The 16,783-nt window shown below is 42.1% G+C and overlaps 1 protein-coding gene across 1 annotated transcript in view; it reads left to right on the top strand.

The window, feature by feature from the left end:
- The window catches only part of WDFY3 (WD repeat and FYVE domain containing 3), a 257,771-nt gene extending 241,701 nt beyond the window's left edge, over positions 1-16,070 (top strand). Inside the window, exons 61-66 of the mRNA XM_008065474.2 lie at positions 1,309-1,491; positions 3,747-3,843; positions 7,412-7,735; positions 8,371-8,482; positions 8,925-9,122; positions 12,749-16,070. Of these exons, the coding sequence (XP_008063665.1) occupies positions 1,309-1,491; positions 3,747-3,843; positions 7,412-7,735; positions 8,371-8,482; positions 8,925-9,122; positions 12,749-12,872 (1,038 nt within the window). The 3' untranslated portion in view covers positions 12,873-16,070. The remainder of the gene's footprint in view (positions 1-1,308; positions 1,492-3,746; positions 3,844-7,411; positions 7,736-8,370; positions 8,483-8,924; positions 9,123-12,748) is intronic.
- Positions 16,071-16,783: the final 713 nt, after the last annotated feature.

Genomic DNA, 16,783 nt, shown 5'->3' with positions numbered 1-16,783 from the left:
GATAGGCACTCATTGTATAGAAGTCACCACATTTTCTTTTATTTGTGTGTTATTTGTGAAGCAAATTGGTGTCAAAGCGTGTAACCCAAGAGCAATTTTATCTTAAAATCTATTCACTGCTACATACTTGAAAAAGAGCAAAATTTGGTTAAAATAAAACAAAGCATTCTAGAATATGCTTTTTAAAAAAACAAGGAATTGTAGGATTTGTTAAGAATATCAGAAATATACTGAAATTTTTTATGAAATGTATTCAGTTCATGTGTGTATTATGTAAAATAAAAAAAGAATAACACTTGGGAACCCAAACAAGAGAAAACTTGTTGTGGAGTCATTTTCCAAACAGATCCCTGAGTTATCAAAACATTTTAACTATTTTCAGAAATAGATATTTTATATAGGAATAGATAAGTCAGAATAATACTTAGGCTCTTGGCACCTCATTTCCATCCTCCAAAGCAGGGCTGGTGACAGCTACCCTCACAAGGTTGCCATAAGGGTTAACTGAAATGTTTAAAGTCCATGCCACAGGAACTGGCACACAGTAGATGCTTCAGAAAGCATCTTTCTTCCTTCCTTCAGCGGTAGTGGGTTATGTTCTCACCAGGTTGGGTAGAGGCCAGCCTGGTAGAATTTGATAAGGAAAGAAAAACATTGTTCTTTTCTATCTTTGGAACTCATGAAACTGAATTATCAGCTCAGGGAGTGTGAGGGTTTATTAAATTTGCTAAGAAGTGACCCACATACCAGTTCTTTGTTTCCACATTCCCCTACCCCTATTTTGAATACAAATTTTAAAATGGGATATTACAGTATTACCAAGATTTCACCTTTTCTTCTTTTGAAGAGAGAGACATGACTACATCTGGACTGAAAATTTTCTACCCTGTGGTTTTGATGGCTGGAATCATTTTGTAAAAGTGAGTGAGGTGGATTCCTGCCTCGAAATGAAAGATATAAATAGATGTTGTTAACAATGGGAGGAGGAAGAGGAGCTCATTCTCTCCTCAGATTCCAAGTTGCTTTCTTGTGGGGTTCACCCATGCTGGGCAGCATCCGGGAACACAGACTTGCCATTGTCTCCATTTGTAAGCCCATTGGCTGCAGAATCCACTTACCTTTGAATTCTTAAAGAAGTCCCTGTCAGAGCATCTTCTTAAGTCAACAAGCATTAAATTCCAGGTTACCTGAGAAATTACTGAGTCACTCATCTAAGGACAGAAAGGCTTTCTGAGAGCTAGGCCAAGGACTTACTTTGCTCTTGAAACCAGAACGATATGAATTAAGAGTTTCTCCTTGACTCTTCAGGGGGACATTGTGTCCTGTGCCGGCACGTATGTTCACGTGTGGAGCATTAACGGGAACCCCATCGTGAGCGTCAACACATTCACAGGGAGGAGCCAGCAGATCGTGTGCTGCTGTGTGTCGGAGATGAATGAGTGGGACACACAGAACGTCATAGTGACAGGACACTCTGACGGTGTTGTTCGGGTGAGTGAGCCGAGAGAACTCGTAGGGTGTTTGCTGCCCTTGGTTACCTGGAACCTGGAGCTGTCTTCAGGTCAAGGATGCACAAGCAGGTTATGGTGTTGTTGAGCAACCTCTTGCTCCAGGGCAGACAGACCTTGGCCACTGCATTATCAGACATGAGGAACGTCAGGGACATGGCCTCTTTTCTTCCTGCTAACCACTTGACAGCTTGACACAAGAAGTTCCTTTAAACATGACTCCCACATGACACAGGGACGCTGCGACATGAACTGCATAAGTACTGGGTGGCTTCTTTTGGTGGGGGGGCAGAATTGGCTCTTTATTGTATTCTTTTTTTTTTTTTAAGTTTTCAAAAGATACAACAGGTTGCTCAGACTGAGGCCGGTTCTTCTCAAATAAGCATCTTACAACTTTAAGATAGGTGTCCAAATTTGGACCAGTTAAATCTTTGAGAAAGAAGACAAAGTAAAAGTAGTATTTTTTTTCTATTTGGGGGTATTGGAGTCACTTTAAAAAAAAAAATCAGCCAGGCTTGGTGGCTCAGCCTGTAATCCTGCACTTTGGGAGGCTGAGGTGAGTGGATTGCCTGAGCCCGCGGGTTCGAGACCCACCTGGACAACTTGGTGAGACCTTATCTCTACAATAAAATCAAAAACTAGTAGGGCATGGTAGTGTGCACCTGTAGTTCCAGCTACTTGGAAGACTGAGTGGAAGGATCGCCAGAGCCCATCAGGTCGAGCTACTGCACTCCAATCTGGGCAACAGAGTGAAACTCCAACTCAAAAAAAATAAAAAATAAAAAAAATCAGAAAATGGCTGGGCACAGCAGCTCATGCTTGTAATACTAGAACTTTGGGTGCTTCTTAGGGAAGCATGGTAAGCAGAGTCAGTCTCTTCTCTACCAAGAACCACAGAGCAGGAAAATGCCTCTGAGCCCCGGTGCTTTCCCTGCCAAGAATGCCAGAGGATCCTGCCTGAAGCCTTGAGCGATTTCTCTTTCTCTTAGGTCTCTATGTGCTGGGCCTCTACAGAAAATAAAATAAGTAGAATGTGTATGTCTGTTGTCTGTTCAAATACTTGAGGTTTTGGGGGTTTTTTTGTCTTAGGAGATTTTTGTGCCTGTTTAACTGTGTCCTTTGTGAAAGCCGAGAGCCGCTGATGACCACCCTCTTTAGTCATAGTCACATTCTGAGAAGCCATGAGGCCATCAGCCCACTCCCATACCATACCCTATGCCTCAGACAGTGCACACGCCCACACACACACAAGCACACTTACCCAGAGTACTTCCTCAAGAGTAGTGTTTCTTTCAGATTGTGAAGTCTGCAGAGCCATATAAACAGCTCCATGGCCACGCATGGGGTATTCCGGGTACTGCATGCTTTCTTAGAGTTGTGCACCCGTGTGTGCGAGACTCCAGGAGGTTTTTATAAGAATCAAAGTGGTTGACTTAGTGGAACTGTGGTTTAAACTTATGAGGGTATCAAAAAAAACCAGAATTATCTTTGGAGGGCAGGCCCCTTGTAGTTCAGGTGTCTCCCGCTAGGTGAGTGCTCTAGGAACCCGTCAGCATCAGTGGACCAGGTAACATTGCTGTGAGAAGCTACGTTCAGCTTCAATGATTTTTTTTTTTTTAGATTCTTTCAGAACATTTGCCCATTTCATGATGGGTGATTTACAAGTGCACCTGCCCACACCGCACTGAGTGGTCAACAGTTTTTGACCAAAAACTGTTTGACTCCATGCCCCACCCACCCTATTCACCCTAATCTTACCCCAGTGACTTCTTTTTGTTTCCCCGGATGAAAAAGTTTACAAAGGGAGACGTTTTGCCAATGTGGAAGAGGTCAAACAAAAAAATGTCAGAAGCACTCAAAGGCATAAAAACTGACAAGTTCAAAAACTGTTTTGAGCAGTGGAAAAAACATCTTGATAGGTGTATTGCATCAAATGGGGAGTACTTTGAAGATGACTGAAGTTTAAACATGTAAGAATAAATGCATAATTTTTTAAAAATAAATTCTGGGTTCTTTTGGGTCCCCTCATAGTTGACCACAATCCCTTCCTTCCACTTTGAAACAGCCATGTGTGTAGGCAGTCCCCTGCCACATTTTACAAGATACAGGGAAATCTGACTCTTCAAAGAAAAGAAATTGAGTTAACCCTGAGAGCTTATCCTCATCCTAGTAACATGAAAATTGTTTCCTTAATCTGTTTTTTTTAACTGTTTTTTTGATGTTTGTATTTAAATTTAGTTTTGGAGAATGGAATTTTTGCAAGTTCCTGAAACACCAGCTCCTGAGCCTGCTGAAGTCCTAGAAATGCAGGAAGACTGTCCAGAAGCACAAATAGGTATTTCATGCTTTCTACAGAATTCCTCCATCATTTTCATATTTTTTTAAGTCACTATGGATAAACTTATCCTCAACAACATAAACAAGAGCCTGAGGGTGGGCCCTGCTCGCAGAAGTGTGGCTACTGCCTATAGTTGATTCCTTTGGGCAGACATGCAGGTTTTTTCTGGTTCACTGGGCAATGTTCAGTGACTTCCACATTCTATACTAAACACAGCACTGGCTTCCTGGAGCACCAGAGGCTTGGGCTCTCACTTCTGAAAACACAAAGTAGATCTGAAGGGAGTGGTGTCAGATAAGTCAGACAAGCTCCACACCCCAGTCCCACGTTGGTTCTGTCCACCATGGGGCCAGCTCAGTGTTGAGTGCAGGTTGGCATTGTGTTTGTAAACAGAGGTAGACCAGAGTGCACTTGAGAGAACCTGGTGCAGGCCTGCTCAGGCAGGACATTCATTTACATGGAAGCTGGTGGCTTCCAGTCCCTCATCTATCACTTGTGAAGCACTTTAACACTGCATTGCTGACCTCCGGAGAAGCTGCCGCTGTGGATGTCGAACAGTTGGTACAAAGTCGGCTTGGGAAGGACCAGGTTTTAAGCATGACCTTCAGATAATCTCATGAAGAATACAGTGTGACTTAGACAATATGAGGGAGTTACCAAAGAAAACTTGTCAGAAAGACACAAATCACTTCTCTTTTTAGACTGAAAGGAGTCTTTACTGTCTACTCCAGGAAACAGAAAAGACCCCATAGACAGGACATTTCATTGCTTGTATTACATTAATACAGTACATGTAACTTTCCGCATAGTCTATTGCAGCCCCACCAGAAAAGTCATCTGGGTGTTTGGGAGCATAAAACTTCAATTTAATCCAATAAGCATCTGGGGGTGTCTTGTTATATATGTCAGATATTGAGTCAAGTGGTCTGGTGAGAAGTGGGTCACTTCCCCTCTCCTTAACAAAGCTCTTCGGTAATTAACAGGGGAAGATGAAATGAGGTAAAGTGGAAGAAGGGGTCAAGTTCAGGGTAGAGAGCCATCTGTATACCTTCTTCCTCCTTATATGCTCATACTGCAGGAGAGGAAGGGCAGCCCACAGGAAGGACCAACTCTGGACAGTGAGACTTGAGGACACTTGCTGAAGTGAAAGCATGACAAGCTAGGGGGTCACTGGAAATCAAGCTGCTTTTGAGGCTGCTTGTTTGAGGACCTCAGAGTTCATGATTATGAGCCGTTGGGGTGAAGTCTTCATTCCCATCGGTCCATTAGAATCCCAGTGATCAGGGGGCAGGCAAGTAAATTATTTGTCTTGCTTAGAAAATGTGTATGAAAGGGACCCAAAAAAAAAAAAACCAGAATTATCTTTTGGAAGGTGAGTCCTTTATAGTACAGGCTTCCCCCACTAAGTAAGTGTATTCTAGGAGCTCACCAATTTTTATCTAGAAGTTTTGAGAAGGTTGCATCATAGTTTGCAAAATAAATGCCCCAAGTTGTGGCAAACAGGTGACTGTTTCTTCTTCCATGACAATGTACCTGCCCACACCATGCTGAGTGTTCAGTAGTTTCTGACTGAAAAAACAGCATGTTCCTCATGCCCCACCCTCCCTTTTCACCAAATCTTGCTCCCAGTGACTTTTTGCATTTCCCCAGAGGGAAAAAAAATCCTCAGGGGGAAATGTTTCGCTGATGTGGAAGAGGTAAAATTTTTAAATGGCAGAAGCACTAAAAGACATCAAAATTGAGGAGTTCAAAAGCTGTTTTGAGCAGTAGAAAGAGCAGCTCGATAGGTGTGTTGCATCCAATGGAGAGTACTTTGAAGAAGATTGAAGTTTAAACATGGAAGAATAAATACACAATTTTTTATTAATAGGTTCCAAGGTTTTTTGGGGTCTCCCCTGGTATGTGGTAGGCTGGTGCTTGCATGCTCACTGCTGCTTTCTCTCCTTTTTAAGTTGTACATACAGTTGTCCCTCAGAATCCAAGGAGCTTTGTGTAAATTTCTTCTTGTGTAAAGTGATAATGGTCAAGTCCTTACATAAAATGACATAGTATTTGCAGATAACCTGTGCACAGCCTCCTGTACATTTTCAATCATCTCCAGATAACTTATAGTACCTGATACATTGTAAGTGCTACATATTAGTTGCTATGCTCTATTATTTAGGGAATCAGGACAAGAAAAAAGTCTGTACATGCTCAGTACAGGCACCATTCTTTTCCCTGTTATTTTCAGTGCAAATTAGTTGAATCCATGGATATGGAACCCATAGATACAGAGAGCCAGCTATACTTATTTCTCATAAATGTTCTCTCCAGTAGACCTTATTGCAAGAGAGTGGAGAGTTGATGTAAAGAAATACAAAATAACAATAGAAAGAAGAAGAAGAACACAATTTTAAATTAAAGTTTTCATCAATAATTCACTCATCTTTAACCAGATGTGGTGGCATGCCCCTGTAGTCCTAACTACTCAGGAGGCTGAGGCAGGAGGATCACTTGAGCCCAGAAGGTAGAGGCTGCCGCAGGCTCTAATTGTGCCACTGCTCTCCCACCTATGTAACAAAACGAGACCTGGTCTATAAAAATGAATAAATAATTAAAGATTAAATGATTCCTTAATCTTTGCAGTTATGTACTTGTTGACTGCTGTATGCAAGAACCCCTCTCGCAAGCTCTTCTCTACTGTCATGTAGAAAAAATGTGCAAAAGCAATAGTGTAGGATGAGGATTTCAAGAATGTGAGAAACACAGAACTATCAGGAGCTGCAGAGGAAGGCGATATGTTCAGTTGGAGGAATCGGGTAAGAAGTGAGAGGAAGGAGTGTTCAGAGATGTGTTCGGGCTGTGCCTTAAGAGACAGGTACCAGCCGGGTGTGGTGGTTCACGCCTATAATCTCAGCATTTTGGGAGGCATTTTGGGTGAGAGAATTTCCTGAGCCCATGGGTTTGAGACCAGCCTGGGCAACTTGGAAAGATTTCACCTCTACAGTACATCAAAAATTAGCCGGGCGTGGTGGCACATGCCTGTCGTTCCAGCAACTTGGATGGCCCAGCAGGTCAAGTCTACAGTGGCCCTGAGTATGCCACTGCACTCCAGCCTGGGTGACAGAGTGAGACTCCAACTCAAAAAAAAAAAAAAAGAGAGAGAGACGAGTACCTTGGGACACACGGAGACTGCCAAGGTAAGGTAGGCAGGGCCAGCAGCACATGGCAAAACCTGCCGTCTGAGGCGAGGCAGCATGGAGAGCATCAGGTGGTCCTATCCAGCTGACTATGGAGGAAGCATGAGGCAGGGACAGGTGCTGAACAGATGCTCAAAGACTGAACACCATGCTAAGGATTGTGACCAAGCTGTTATGTGAACTCTTTCAGAAATTCTGTTTTTTTGTTGTTGCTATCCGCACTCTGGCCAGGAATCCTGACATTTATTTTCTTTTTTGCTATACTTGGCTTAAAATATTATATCTGTAGTAGCTTATAATTGGTAGAAATTATGCCAGTAGGTCAAAGCCAGGTCTAACTGTGATGGGACCGTGTTTTCTGTCTCTCCCAATGTTTCACCCAGGGCAGGAAGCCCAGGATGAGGACAGTAGTGACTCTGAAGTGGATGAGCAGAGTATCAGCCAGGAGCCTAAGGACCCTCCAAGCCAACCCAGCAGCACCAGTCACAGACCTCGGGCTGCCTCATGCCGAGCCACGGCCACCTGGTGTACCGACAGTGGCTCCGATGACTCCAGACGTTGGTCTGACCAACTCAGTCTCGATGAGAAGGATGGCTTCATATTCGTGAACTATTCGGAGGGTCAGACCAGAACCCACCTGCAGGGTCCCCTTAGCCACCCCCACCCCAATCCCATTGAGGTGCGGAATTACAGCAGATTGAAACCTGGTAACTTGAAGTCTGCTCTCTATTTCTCACTCCTTATGAGCGACCTGAGGGCTGGTGGGTGGGGGCAGTGGGGTCTATCCCTCCCTGGGCCCCATCCCTGATGCACTCTGTGACCTGGGCCACCCACACAGGAAGGCCTCTTAAATTTCTTCTTGTGTAAAGTGGACTGAGAGATTCTGTCCTGCAGTGGGGTTTGCAATATGCTGGGCACTTTTTTTTTTTTTTTTTTTAAGAAAAACATCTCAAACCAAAAACTGGATTGATTCACAAATCATGAAATCATGAAAATGCTCAAATTATTAACCACAAGTAAATAAATAAAATTGCATTAGCAGTAAACTGCCCAGAATAGAGTTAGAGATGAAGTTCACAGTTGAAGACCCCGCCTACGTCTCCTTGCACTGAAGAGTTCCCCTTCTTCAGATTGTCTTTTCCAAGGAGATGGTCTACTGACTGGCCCACGTGAATGTTAGGCTAGATTGCTTTACAATCAAGCAAGGCAGCAGCTGCCAAGAACTGGAAAAGAACTGTATGTAGAGGTTTCCTGGCTTTTAAGGCCTCCATCTTAGGGTATATCTCCCCAGTGCTGGTGTCACTCGGTTGATTATGTCATGTCCCCCACTTCTCCGCCCCAGGGTACCGGTGGGAACGGCAGCTGGTGTTCAGGAGTAAGCTGACGATGCACACCGCCTTCGATCGAAAGGATAACGCACATCCGGCCGAGGTCACTGCCTTGGGCGTCTCCAAGTAAGTTACAGGCTTCTTCCAGCTCCTCTTCCCTCTGGGTCATTTGCTCATCCAAAGGCCACACATTCCAGCTCAGTCTTTGGGGAGAACAGATTTTGTTTGCATTATCAGATGTGGTTTGAAGAGATGAATCTGAAGAAGAAAACTACCAATGTGGAGGTTTTTAATTCTGAATGTTAAAAAAAAAAAAAAAGCTGTGCCTGTTTTTAAAAGATACAGCAAGATTTGACCCATAGAAAGTTGAAATGGAAATGGAAATTCGGGCTCAGTCTTTTTTTGTCTGTTTACACACACTTCCTTTGAGTGAATCAGGGGTCTCCCCATGACCCTCACCAGCCCCCACCTCAACACAAACACTCGCTGAACTCTGGAGAGCCTCAAGAAGCATATCAGAGAAGCAGAAGCCTTCACATGGTAACAGTCTCTGCCGTGTCTCCCACAGGGATCACAGCAGGATCCTCGTTGGTGACAGTCGAGGCCGAGTTTTCAGCTGGTCTGTGAGTGACCAGCCAGGCCGTTCCGCTGCCGACCACTGGGTGAAGGACGAAGGTGGTGATAGCTGTTCGGGCTGCTCGGTGAGGTTTTCACTCACAGAAAGACGACACCACTGCAGGAACTGTGGTCAGCTCTTCTGCCAGAAGTAAGATGAGACACGTGCTTTCTGCATTTCCATGGATTAAGCTCTGATGTTCATTATGCCTGCACACTGGTTCTGGTGGGCTCGGGCTCCCCACTGCAGCGTGCTGTGTTCATGTAAACCAGCCTTCAGTTTCTCTCTGTTCCTTTTTATTACTACAGCTATGAAATAGCTCTGTACTCAAAAATATAGAATAGTCATCACAAACAACTGGTTATCCATGACTCAGAAGGTACATATGCCAGTATGTCCTCATATTTGCTTTAAAGTTGTGTACGTATGTGAAATGTGTCGGTCTAAACACTAGTGTTTAGACCGACACATTTCACATACGCACACACTATGCATAAGTCCTCTTTGTCCCCTTCACCATCACATCCCCTTCTTCATGTTTTATACTTTCATGAGCATATATTGCCTCTGTAAACATTACATAGTGTCATTGTGTGTATTTTTCAGCTGTACATTTCAACTTGACATACTGTCTGTACCTCTCTGTAACTTTTTTTGTTCAGCATAGTATTTGAAATCCTTTCATATAGATAACTTATCCTGGTATAGTCATTCTAACTAGTCAGTTATTTTATTCTATGAATTATCAGAATGTATTTCCATTTGGATGGCCTCTTAAGGACTTTTTTATTTTGTTTTTCTATTTTGTCAATAATGTTACTGTCCAATTCACACCCTAATAACGCCCTTCCAGTATACATACAGGAGTAGTTTCCCAAGAGAAGGTGGAATGGAATTGACAGAACAGAGACTCATTCTTGAGCGTCTCTCAACATCACGCAGTTACTCTCCAATGCAGTAGTGCTAGTTACACGACCTCCAGCAGGATGTGAAAGCTCTCCAAAGTCTCAGTCATACTTGGCCTTGCCAGACTTTTTCAATTTTGCCAATCTGATAGCTACAAAATAGTGCTTTGTTGTTTTAACCTGCAATGCAACTGAGGTTGAACATCTTTTCATGTGCTTCTTGGCAATTTGGGTTTCCTCTCCGGTAATGTTGCCCATCTCCCACTTAAGTTTGCCAGTTTGTTTATTCTTCCTCCTTTAGGATTTCTCTACATATTCTGGGCTATACTCCTTTCTTTCATACATCTTCTGCCAGTCTTTGGTTTGTGTTTTAACTTTATGTATGTTTATTTCTCACACTCAAGTTTGTTTTGTTTGGTTTGGTTTGGTTTGGGTTTTGGTTTGATTTTTTGTTTGTTTGGTTTTTGTTTTTTGAGTCAGAGTCTCACTCTGTCACCCAGGTTGGAGTGCAGTGGCATGTTCACAACCACTGCAGCCTTGACCTGCTGGACTCAGGCAATCCTTCTGCTTCAGCCTTCCAAGTAGCTGGAACTATAGGCATGTGCCACTACGCCTGACTAATTTTTTGATTTATTGTAGAGATGAGGTCACGCCATGTTGCCCAGGCTGGTCTTGAACCCATGGGCTCAGGCAATCCTCTTACCTCAGCCTCCAAAAGTGCTGGGATTATAGTCGTGAGCCACTGCACCTGGCATCGCACGCAAGTTTTTTTGTAGTGCCATTTATTATACTTTATGGATATTTGTTTTTTGTACCTTAAAGTAACTTTATTTTCTTTAAAAAGTTTCAGAGTTTTATTTTTCACATTTAGATCTTTGGTTCATTTGGAATTTATGTGGGGGCTGGATGCCCAATGGAGATCTGTTTCTCCCCCATCAGCTGTCCCAGCACTGTTGATTCGGACATTCTCTCTGTCCTACCTGGGGGTCCCAGATACACTTGCACTGTCCTTTCTTTATCTACCAGACGGCAAAAAAGATTGTATGTGCAGGGCACGTCAGTGCTTGCATTGCCTTACTTCAGAGCCCTTTCACAGAAAGCACATTACTCCCAAATGGCGTATCTGCTCTTGGGGCTGTTACTGTGGGTCTGCAGGCAGCATTGCCTTATGGGGAAGGGCATGGTCTTTGGGTTCACACTGATCAAATGCTCATTGTGCTACTTTCTGTTGTGTTGCCTCAGGCAAGTTAGAAAACCTCTCTGAGCTTCAGTTTCTTCATCTGTGAAGTGTGCATAATAAACCCTTTCCTCTTAGTGGTGTTAAAAGAATTAAATAAGATCATATATAGGAGTGTTATAAAGTGTCGAGTCTAGAGTCTGGCAACATAGGTATGCTGTGAAAGGTGTTACAGTTTTTTTTTCCATAAACCTTTTCTCCCAGACAGTCTGACTCAAGGTGAAGCAGCCAGTATTTTGCTGCCAGCCGTTCCTGATAGAAACTTCTGTTAGGCTGGCAGAGTGTCCTGTCCAGTGGCTCTGTGCCATAAAAGGCCTGCTTTATAAAATGTAACACTTTAGTGATGTCTGATAGTGAACTTCCCCCGATGTACACTAGTACACATCTGTTTTTTTAGTTTAATTTTCAAAATATTGTTTAAACATAGGTGATTGTTTAGATTATCCATTGCTATCAAGTGTTGGATGGGAAACTCTGACCGAACACTGATCGGCTCTGATGAAGCAGGTACGACAGGAAGCAAGGTCCAGGGGCACACAACTGCCTGTGAGCTCCAGGTCCTGCATGGTAAAGAGCTGTGACATTCCGGAGGGTTCCTCAAGGTCCAGTGGCAGTCTTCTAAGCCCCATTAGCTTGTAGTGCTTCATTTATTCTTTGGTTATTTTTACTGGTAGATTTATGGTGTGGCCATCAATCACATCAATCTCCTTTTCACTCGTGGTAAAAATCCAAACTTAAAGTGATTGAACACCACATCCTGGGTCATACTCTGCTTTATTCCAGGAATAGGAACTCTGAACACTTTAGAGAATTTGAACACCACTTAAGAATAGTCTACTTCAAGGAATTCTATCAAGATAAATAGGAAATGAGGGCATTTAAACTGAACAAGAAAAGCCAAACTACCTACAAAATGACTGGGATGCTGGGCATGGTGGCTCATGCCAATAACCCCAGCTCTTTGGGAGGCCGAAGCAAGAGTACTGCCTGAGCCCAGGGGTTCAAGACCAGCCTGGGCAACCTGGCAAGACTTCGTCTCTACAATAAATCAAAAAATTAACTGGGCATGGTGGCATGGTTCCAGCAACTTGGAAGACTGAGTTGGAAGGATCGCCTGGGCAACAGTGAGACTCTAACTCAAAAAAAAAAAAAAAAAAAGAAAGAAAGAAAGAAAAAGAAATGACTGGGGAGTATATCAATCAAAATGTTTAAAAGCACAATGGAACTTGCTAGTGAGCAGTCTTGTACAAAAATGGGCCACAAGTCTTCTCATTTCTAAGAACAAAGTGTCCATCTCCAAGTAAAGGCACTGACATACCTCTCAGGTTTACAGGCCAGGAAAACCAGTCTGAGAAACCAGAATAGTCTCACACTTTGACTTCATTGTGAGGGAAAAATCTCAACTCTGTTTTGTATTTTTGTTTTATTCTCTGCAGTCAGATAGCTTCCCTGGTTTAACATTACTTCATAGACTGAAATATATATTATGGCATTCCTTTCTGTCAGCCACATGGTACAAACCAGTATGGCCTTTGGCATTTTACTATAAGCTTTCCACTGGATTATGTTTCTGGCCTCAGTGGTCAAGCACGGAGAAGACTCATTGTAACTCATTGTTTTTTTCTCTTTTTTAGGTGCAGTCGATTTCAATCTGAAATCAAACGCTTGAAAATTTCATCCCCAGTGCGTGTTTGTCAGAACTGTTATTATAACTTGCAACATGAGAGGGGTTCAGAAGATGGGCCTCGAAACTGTTAAAGATTCAACAAGCTGAGTGGAGACGACGGTCTGTAGACCCCTTCCCGATTCCCCTATCACCGCTTGGAAGGCATTGAAAACAGTCTCCGTTTACACATCTCTTCATACTGCGTGTTTGAAGTGTTGAAATCAAAGGGATCATTGAATAAAACGGGTGTAGAGTACAGTCACGGGCCAGATGCTATTCAGGTGAACAGCACGAGAAGAATATGAGGTGGTTCCTAGGAGCGACGCTTCCAGTGTCTAGTTCTCCCTGACGCCAGTAGCTGTCTCCAAGAGAAAATCCTCACTTATGAACTGTCTTTTCTTGCATCTCATTTTTATAGAGCTACTCATCCTTATTTGGAAAAATCAACAACAGCAACAAAAAAAGGCTTTTAGAAAATGGTTGTAAATCTGACTTCTTTGCAAGTAACTATGTATATTGTAAATAGGTACAAAGGCCTTTTTTTTTTCTAAATAAGGACTTAACTGCCTGTAACATGAAACTTCAACTAAACCACTAACTCAATGAACTACTTATGGTTTGTCTGACATCCCTCACTTACCGATTAATTATAAATATGTTTTTTTAAATCCTCAAAGATATTATCTGTGGTCTTTTTTTTTTCCTTTCAAACCAGCCTGTGTGCCTGATGTCATTTCTTTCAAGTTGCCCACAGTATCTCCACTTAAACTAGGCTAGTAACCAAAATGATGTGGACCTTCTTTAGGAAACAGTGTGGGAGAATAGGAGTCCAGCCATCAGGTAGACTGGAAATATTCAGGCACCTCGTGCCTGGCTGCACACCACCTCAGTGTTGTTCTTATGTAGCAAGGCCCCTTCTCGACTTACATGCGGACTCCTGTTCAGTCAAAGCTACCTTCTGAGCGTCGCCTACAAGTGGTCAGGAGACTGATGCAGCGCAGAAAACAGCCCTGTCTCAACTAATGGAAATATATTTGCATGAAACCCAAAATTTGCTTCTCTTGCATAGAACATAATAAGTATGTGTCTTTGGTGACACTGATGTTCTACTATAGCTTATTTTCAAAAAGGAGGGGGAGAAAAAAGTGTACAGAACTAACATATAAACTTTGTTGTAAAACTGGATCATGTCAGAACTGCTTAAGATTAACCTTACCATTTAATGTCATCTACCTGAAAACAGTGAGATTTATACTGTATCGATGTCTATTTTTTTGTTTTTGCTATGAATATAATTACAGTATTTTAATATTTAGTTATTTAATTTGTTCTACTAGTTGGATACAGAACACACCAATCCGGGGGATTAAAGCTGGAAGAGTTAAGAGATAAGTTTAGTTTCCAGAAAAAAGGCTTTGGTGGTGGGACTTTTTTAAATGTGTGTTATGTACATATATATATATATATAATATATATATAAAAACAAATGAAAACAGTTAATCTAGATTTTAACATTTTCAGATACTTAGTGATAATATTATGAACAATTCTAAAAGCCCTGTGATTTGAAAAATGTAGGATCATTAACGGCCCAAGGAAGGAAGGACAGACCTTCACAACCTCATGGAGGTATACAAAGGACAGTGGCTTTGGCTTTTCCAGCTTTTCATCTTTAGACCCTGGTGAGAGGCACACTTATGCACTAAAATGCACATATATGCACATGCATTCAAAAATAGGCATTTGGTACAATGGTGATCTTGTACCTAATGGGCTGAAACCAGCTTAAGAACAAACATGTTCTTCCCGATAACTAGGTCTCCAAGAGAAAATCTAAAGGCTGCTTTAGTGCCTTATGCTTACTAAATTTAAATATTTATTTACCTGGGTTTGAGCCTACAGTCTATTTATGATTACATATCAAAACTGATTAAAACACTCCATTTCTAAAAGTTCAGATATACTTGTTAATAAAAAGATTATTGGCATTAATACTTTGACTTGAAGAAAAGTTGTGTTCTGTTTTCTTTCTGTGTCTTGCTCCCCACCCTGTCCCGCCCCCATCACCATCTCACTCCAGTTCTCATCAGTGATGCTGATGTCCGACAGTTGCAGAAACTGTGCTACCATGTAACCACGGGCGTAACCCCCGTCTGGCCCTCTAGACAAGTCGTAGCAGTGTTATCTACACTTTTTAAAAGAAGCGTCTTCCCTGTGTCCATGAATCATGCTTACCCCATACCCGGTGGCAGAGGTGTTCTTAAAAGACTTGAATATATGAATGTGTGTCTGTAGTTACTTAACGGTTATTCCTCTTTGTAATATGAAATGATATGGGATGATACTCTTAAACTTTCCAACACAATTTCCGTAACTAGAAGGTGGAAACCAAAACCCTCATGATCGTATTTCCTCGGCAGCTGGTGCTGTGGGCAACTGTTTCGTTCAGTCGGGTCTTTTCCTTTTGCTTCTAATGCAGAAATCACGGACTCACTCATACATCCTAGTACACGCACATACATAAACTAATTATTTCTCTGGATCTCTTTTTTGTTTACCAACATACATCCTCAACATGCACACCTTCCTATATGTGGTCTGTATTCTTTCTCTGAGAGTACCTCACAGGGCTCCTGCCTGATTCCTGTAGTCTGTTCACTCATCCATTCATCCATCCTTTTATTCATCCATGTATCCTAACATCTGTGTGTAGTGTGCATCTGTAATGTCATGTTTTTGAGGAAGAGAATAGCTGCCCATAGCAGCCATCCATCTGGATAATAGCAAAACACTCTAGATAAGTTATTTTGCACTTTCTTATGTGTAAAGTTGGTAGAAACTTATTTTTGCTTTGTATCATTTAAATACATTTTGTTTTGGTAAATGAACTGTGTATAAAATATTTATGCCGTTAAAACTGTTTTTAGAAAGTATTTTTAATTTCAGCAAGTTTGGTTACTTGTTGCATGATTATTAACACAGCTGACTTTTTGTGTCAGTGCAATGTATATTTTTTGTCCTGTTATTAACTTGTAAGCCCTGGTAATGGTCAATTATTTGTACAGCAACAGAAGTAAATGGAAGATACTGGCTAAGACTGGACTAACTGTGGACTTTTGTACCGTAATACAGGACCCACTGTCTGTCTTTGGTGGTTCTGTAAAAGGCCTGAAGAATGACTATCTAGTGTGCAATCTGTGATCTCTGAATGTTCATTGTATACCTGTCTCTGATGCAAAAAGGTAGAGTAACACAATTACAATATATGATTAAATGCAATAGTCCAGGTACTTAAGTAATTTTTTTTTCATTTCAAATAAATGCCTACTATTTACCACCCAAAAGAAAAAAAAAGTTGTTTTTAAGTTAGTTCTGCAGGGAAGGAAAAAAACAGAAGTATAATAATTCCCTGAACTTTGTATAGTTCTTTCCTAGTGGTATCTTTTTCAGAAGCACCTGCTTAAGGCTGCAGAGGTGTTGGCAGTTAAGGCCACCTTCCAGTTCTGTGTTGAACCATCCTTAAAAACCAAGCTTTCTGCATGCTGAGCTTTCCAGTCAGGCTGAACTCCCTGGAGTGATACTCACGTGTGGCTGGGAAGCCTGACCCCCACGTTTGGCTGGACCTGCAGAAGGAGATGGGCTGCATGGTTTTGGCCCTCTTTGCACCGTATTCCCTAAACACTAGACAGTGAGAAATCAGCAGCAGTGTGAATGTGAGTCTGTCCCCCATTCCTGTAGTCACAGCAGGATGACTTCGGTGTCCTCCCGCCTTCTGAAGGTGCAGCAGCCACGATGACCTGCTGGTGTTTCCAGTTCAGCCTTCAGTCTGAGGCCATCAGGACTCCACAACTCCGTTTTTATTATTAACTTTTGGATTTTAAATACCCTCCTGGTAGATATGTAGGCTGTCTGGATGATTTTACTTCGCCTCTTTCTAAAGATAACTAAATTTATGTTAAGCTTGAATATCAGAGCCCAAATTGAGGATACTGTGTTTATTACA

This window comes from Carlito syrichta, unplaced genomic scaffold (genome assembly GCF_000164805.1).
Source record: "Carlito syrichta isolate Samal-C Ts95f unplaced genomic scaffold, Tarsius_syrichta-2.0.1 Scaffold308491, whole genome shotgun sequence".
Taxonomy (NCBI): Eukaryota; Metazoa; Chordata; class Mammalia; order Primates; family Tarsiidae; genus Carlito; species Carlito syrichta.
This window is presented reverse-complemented; position numbering and strand designations above follow the sequence as displayed.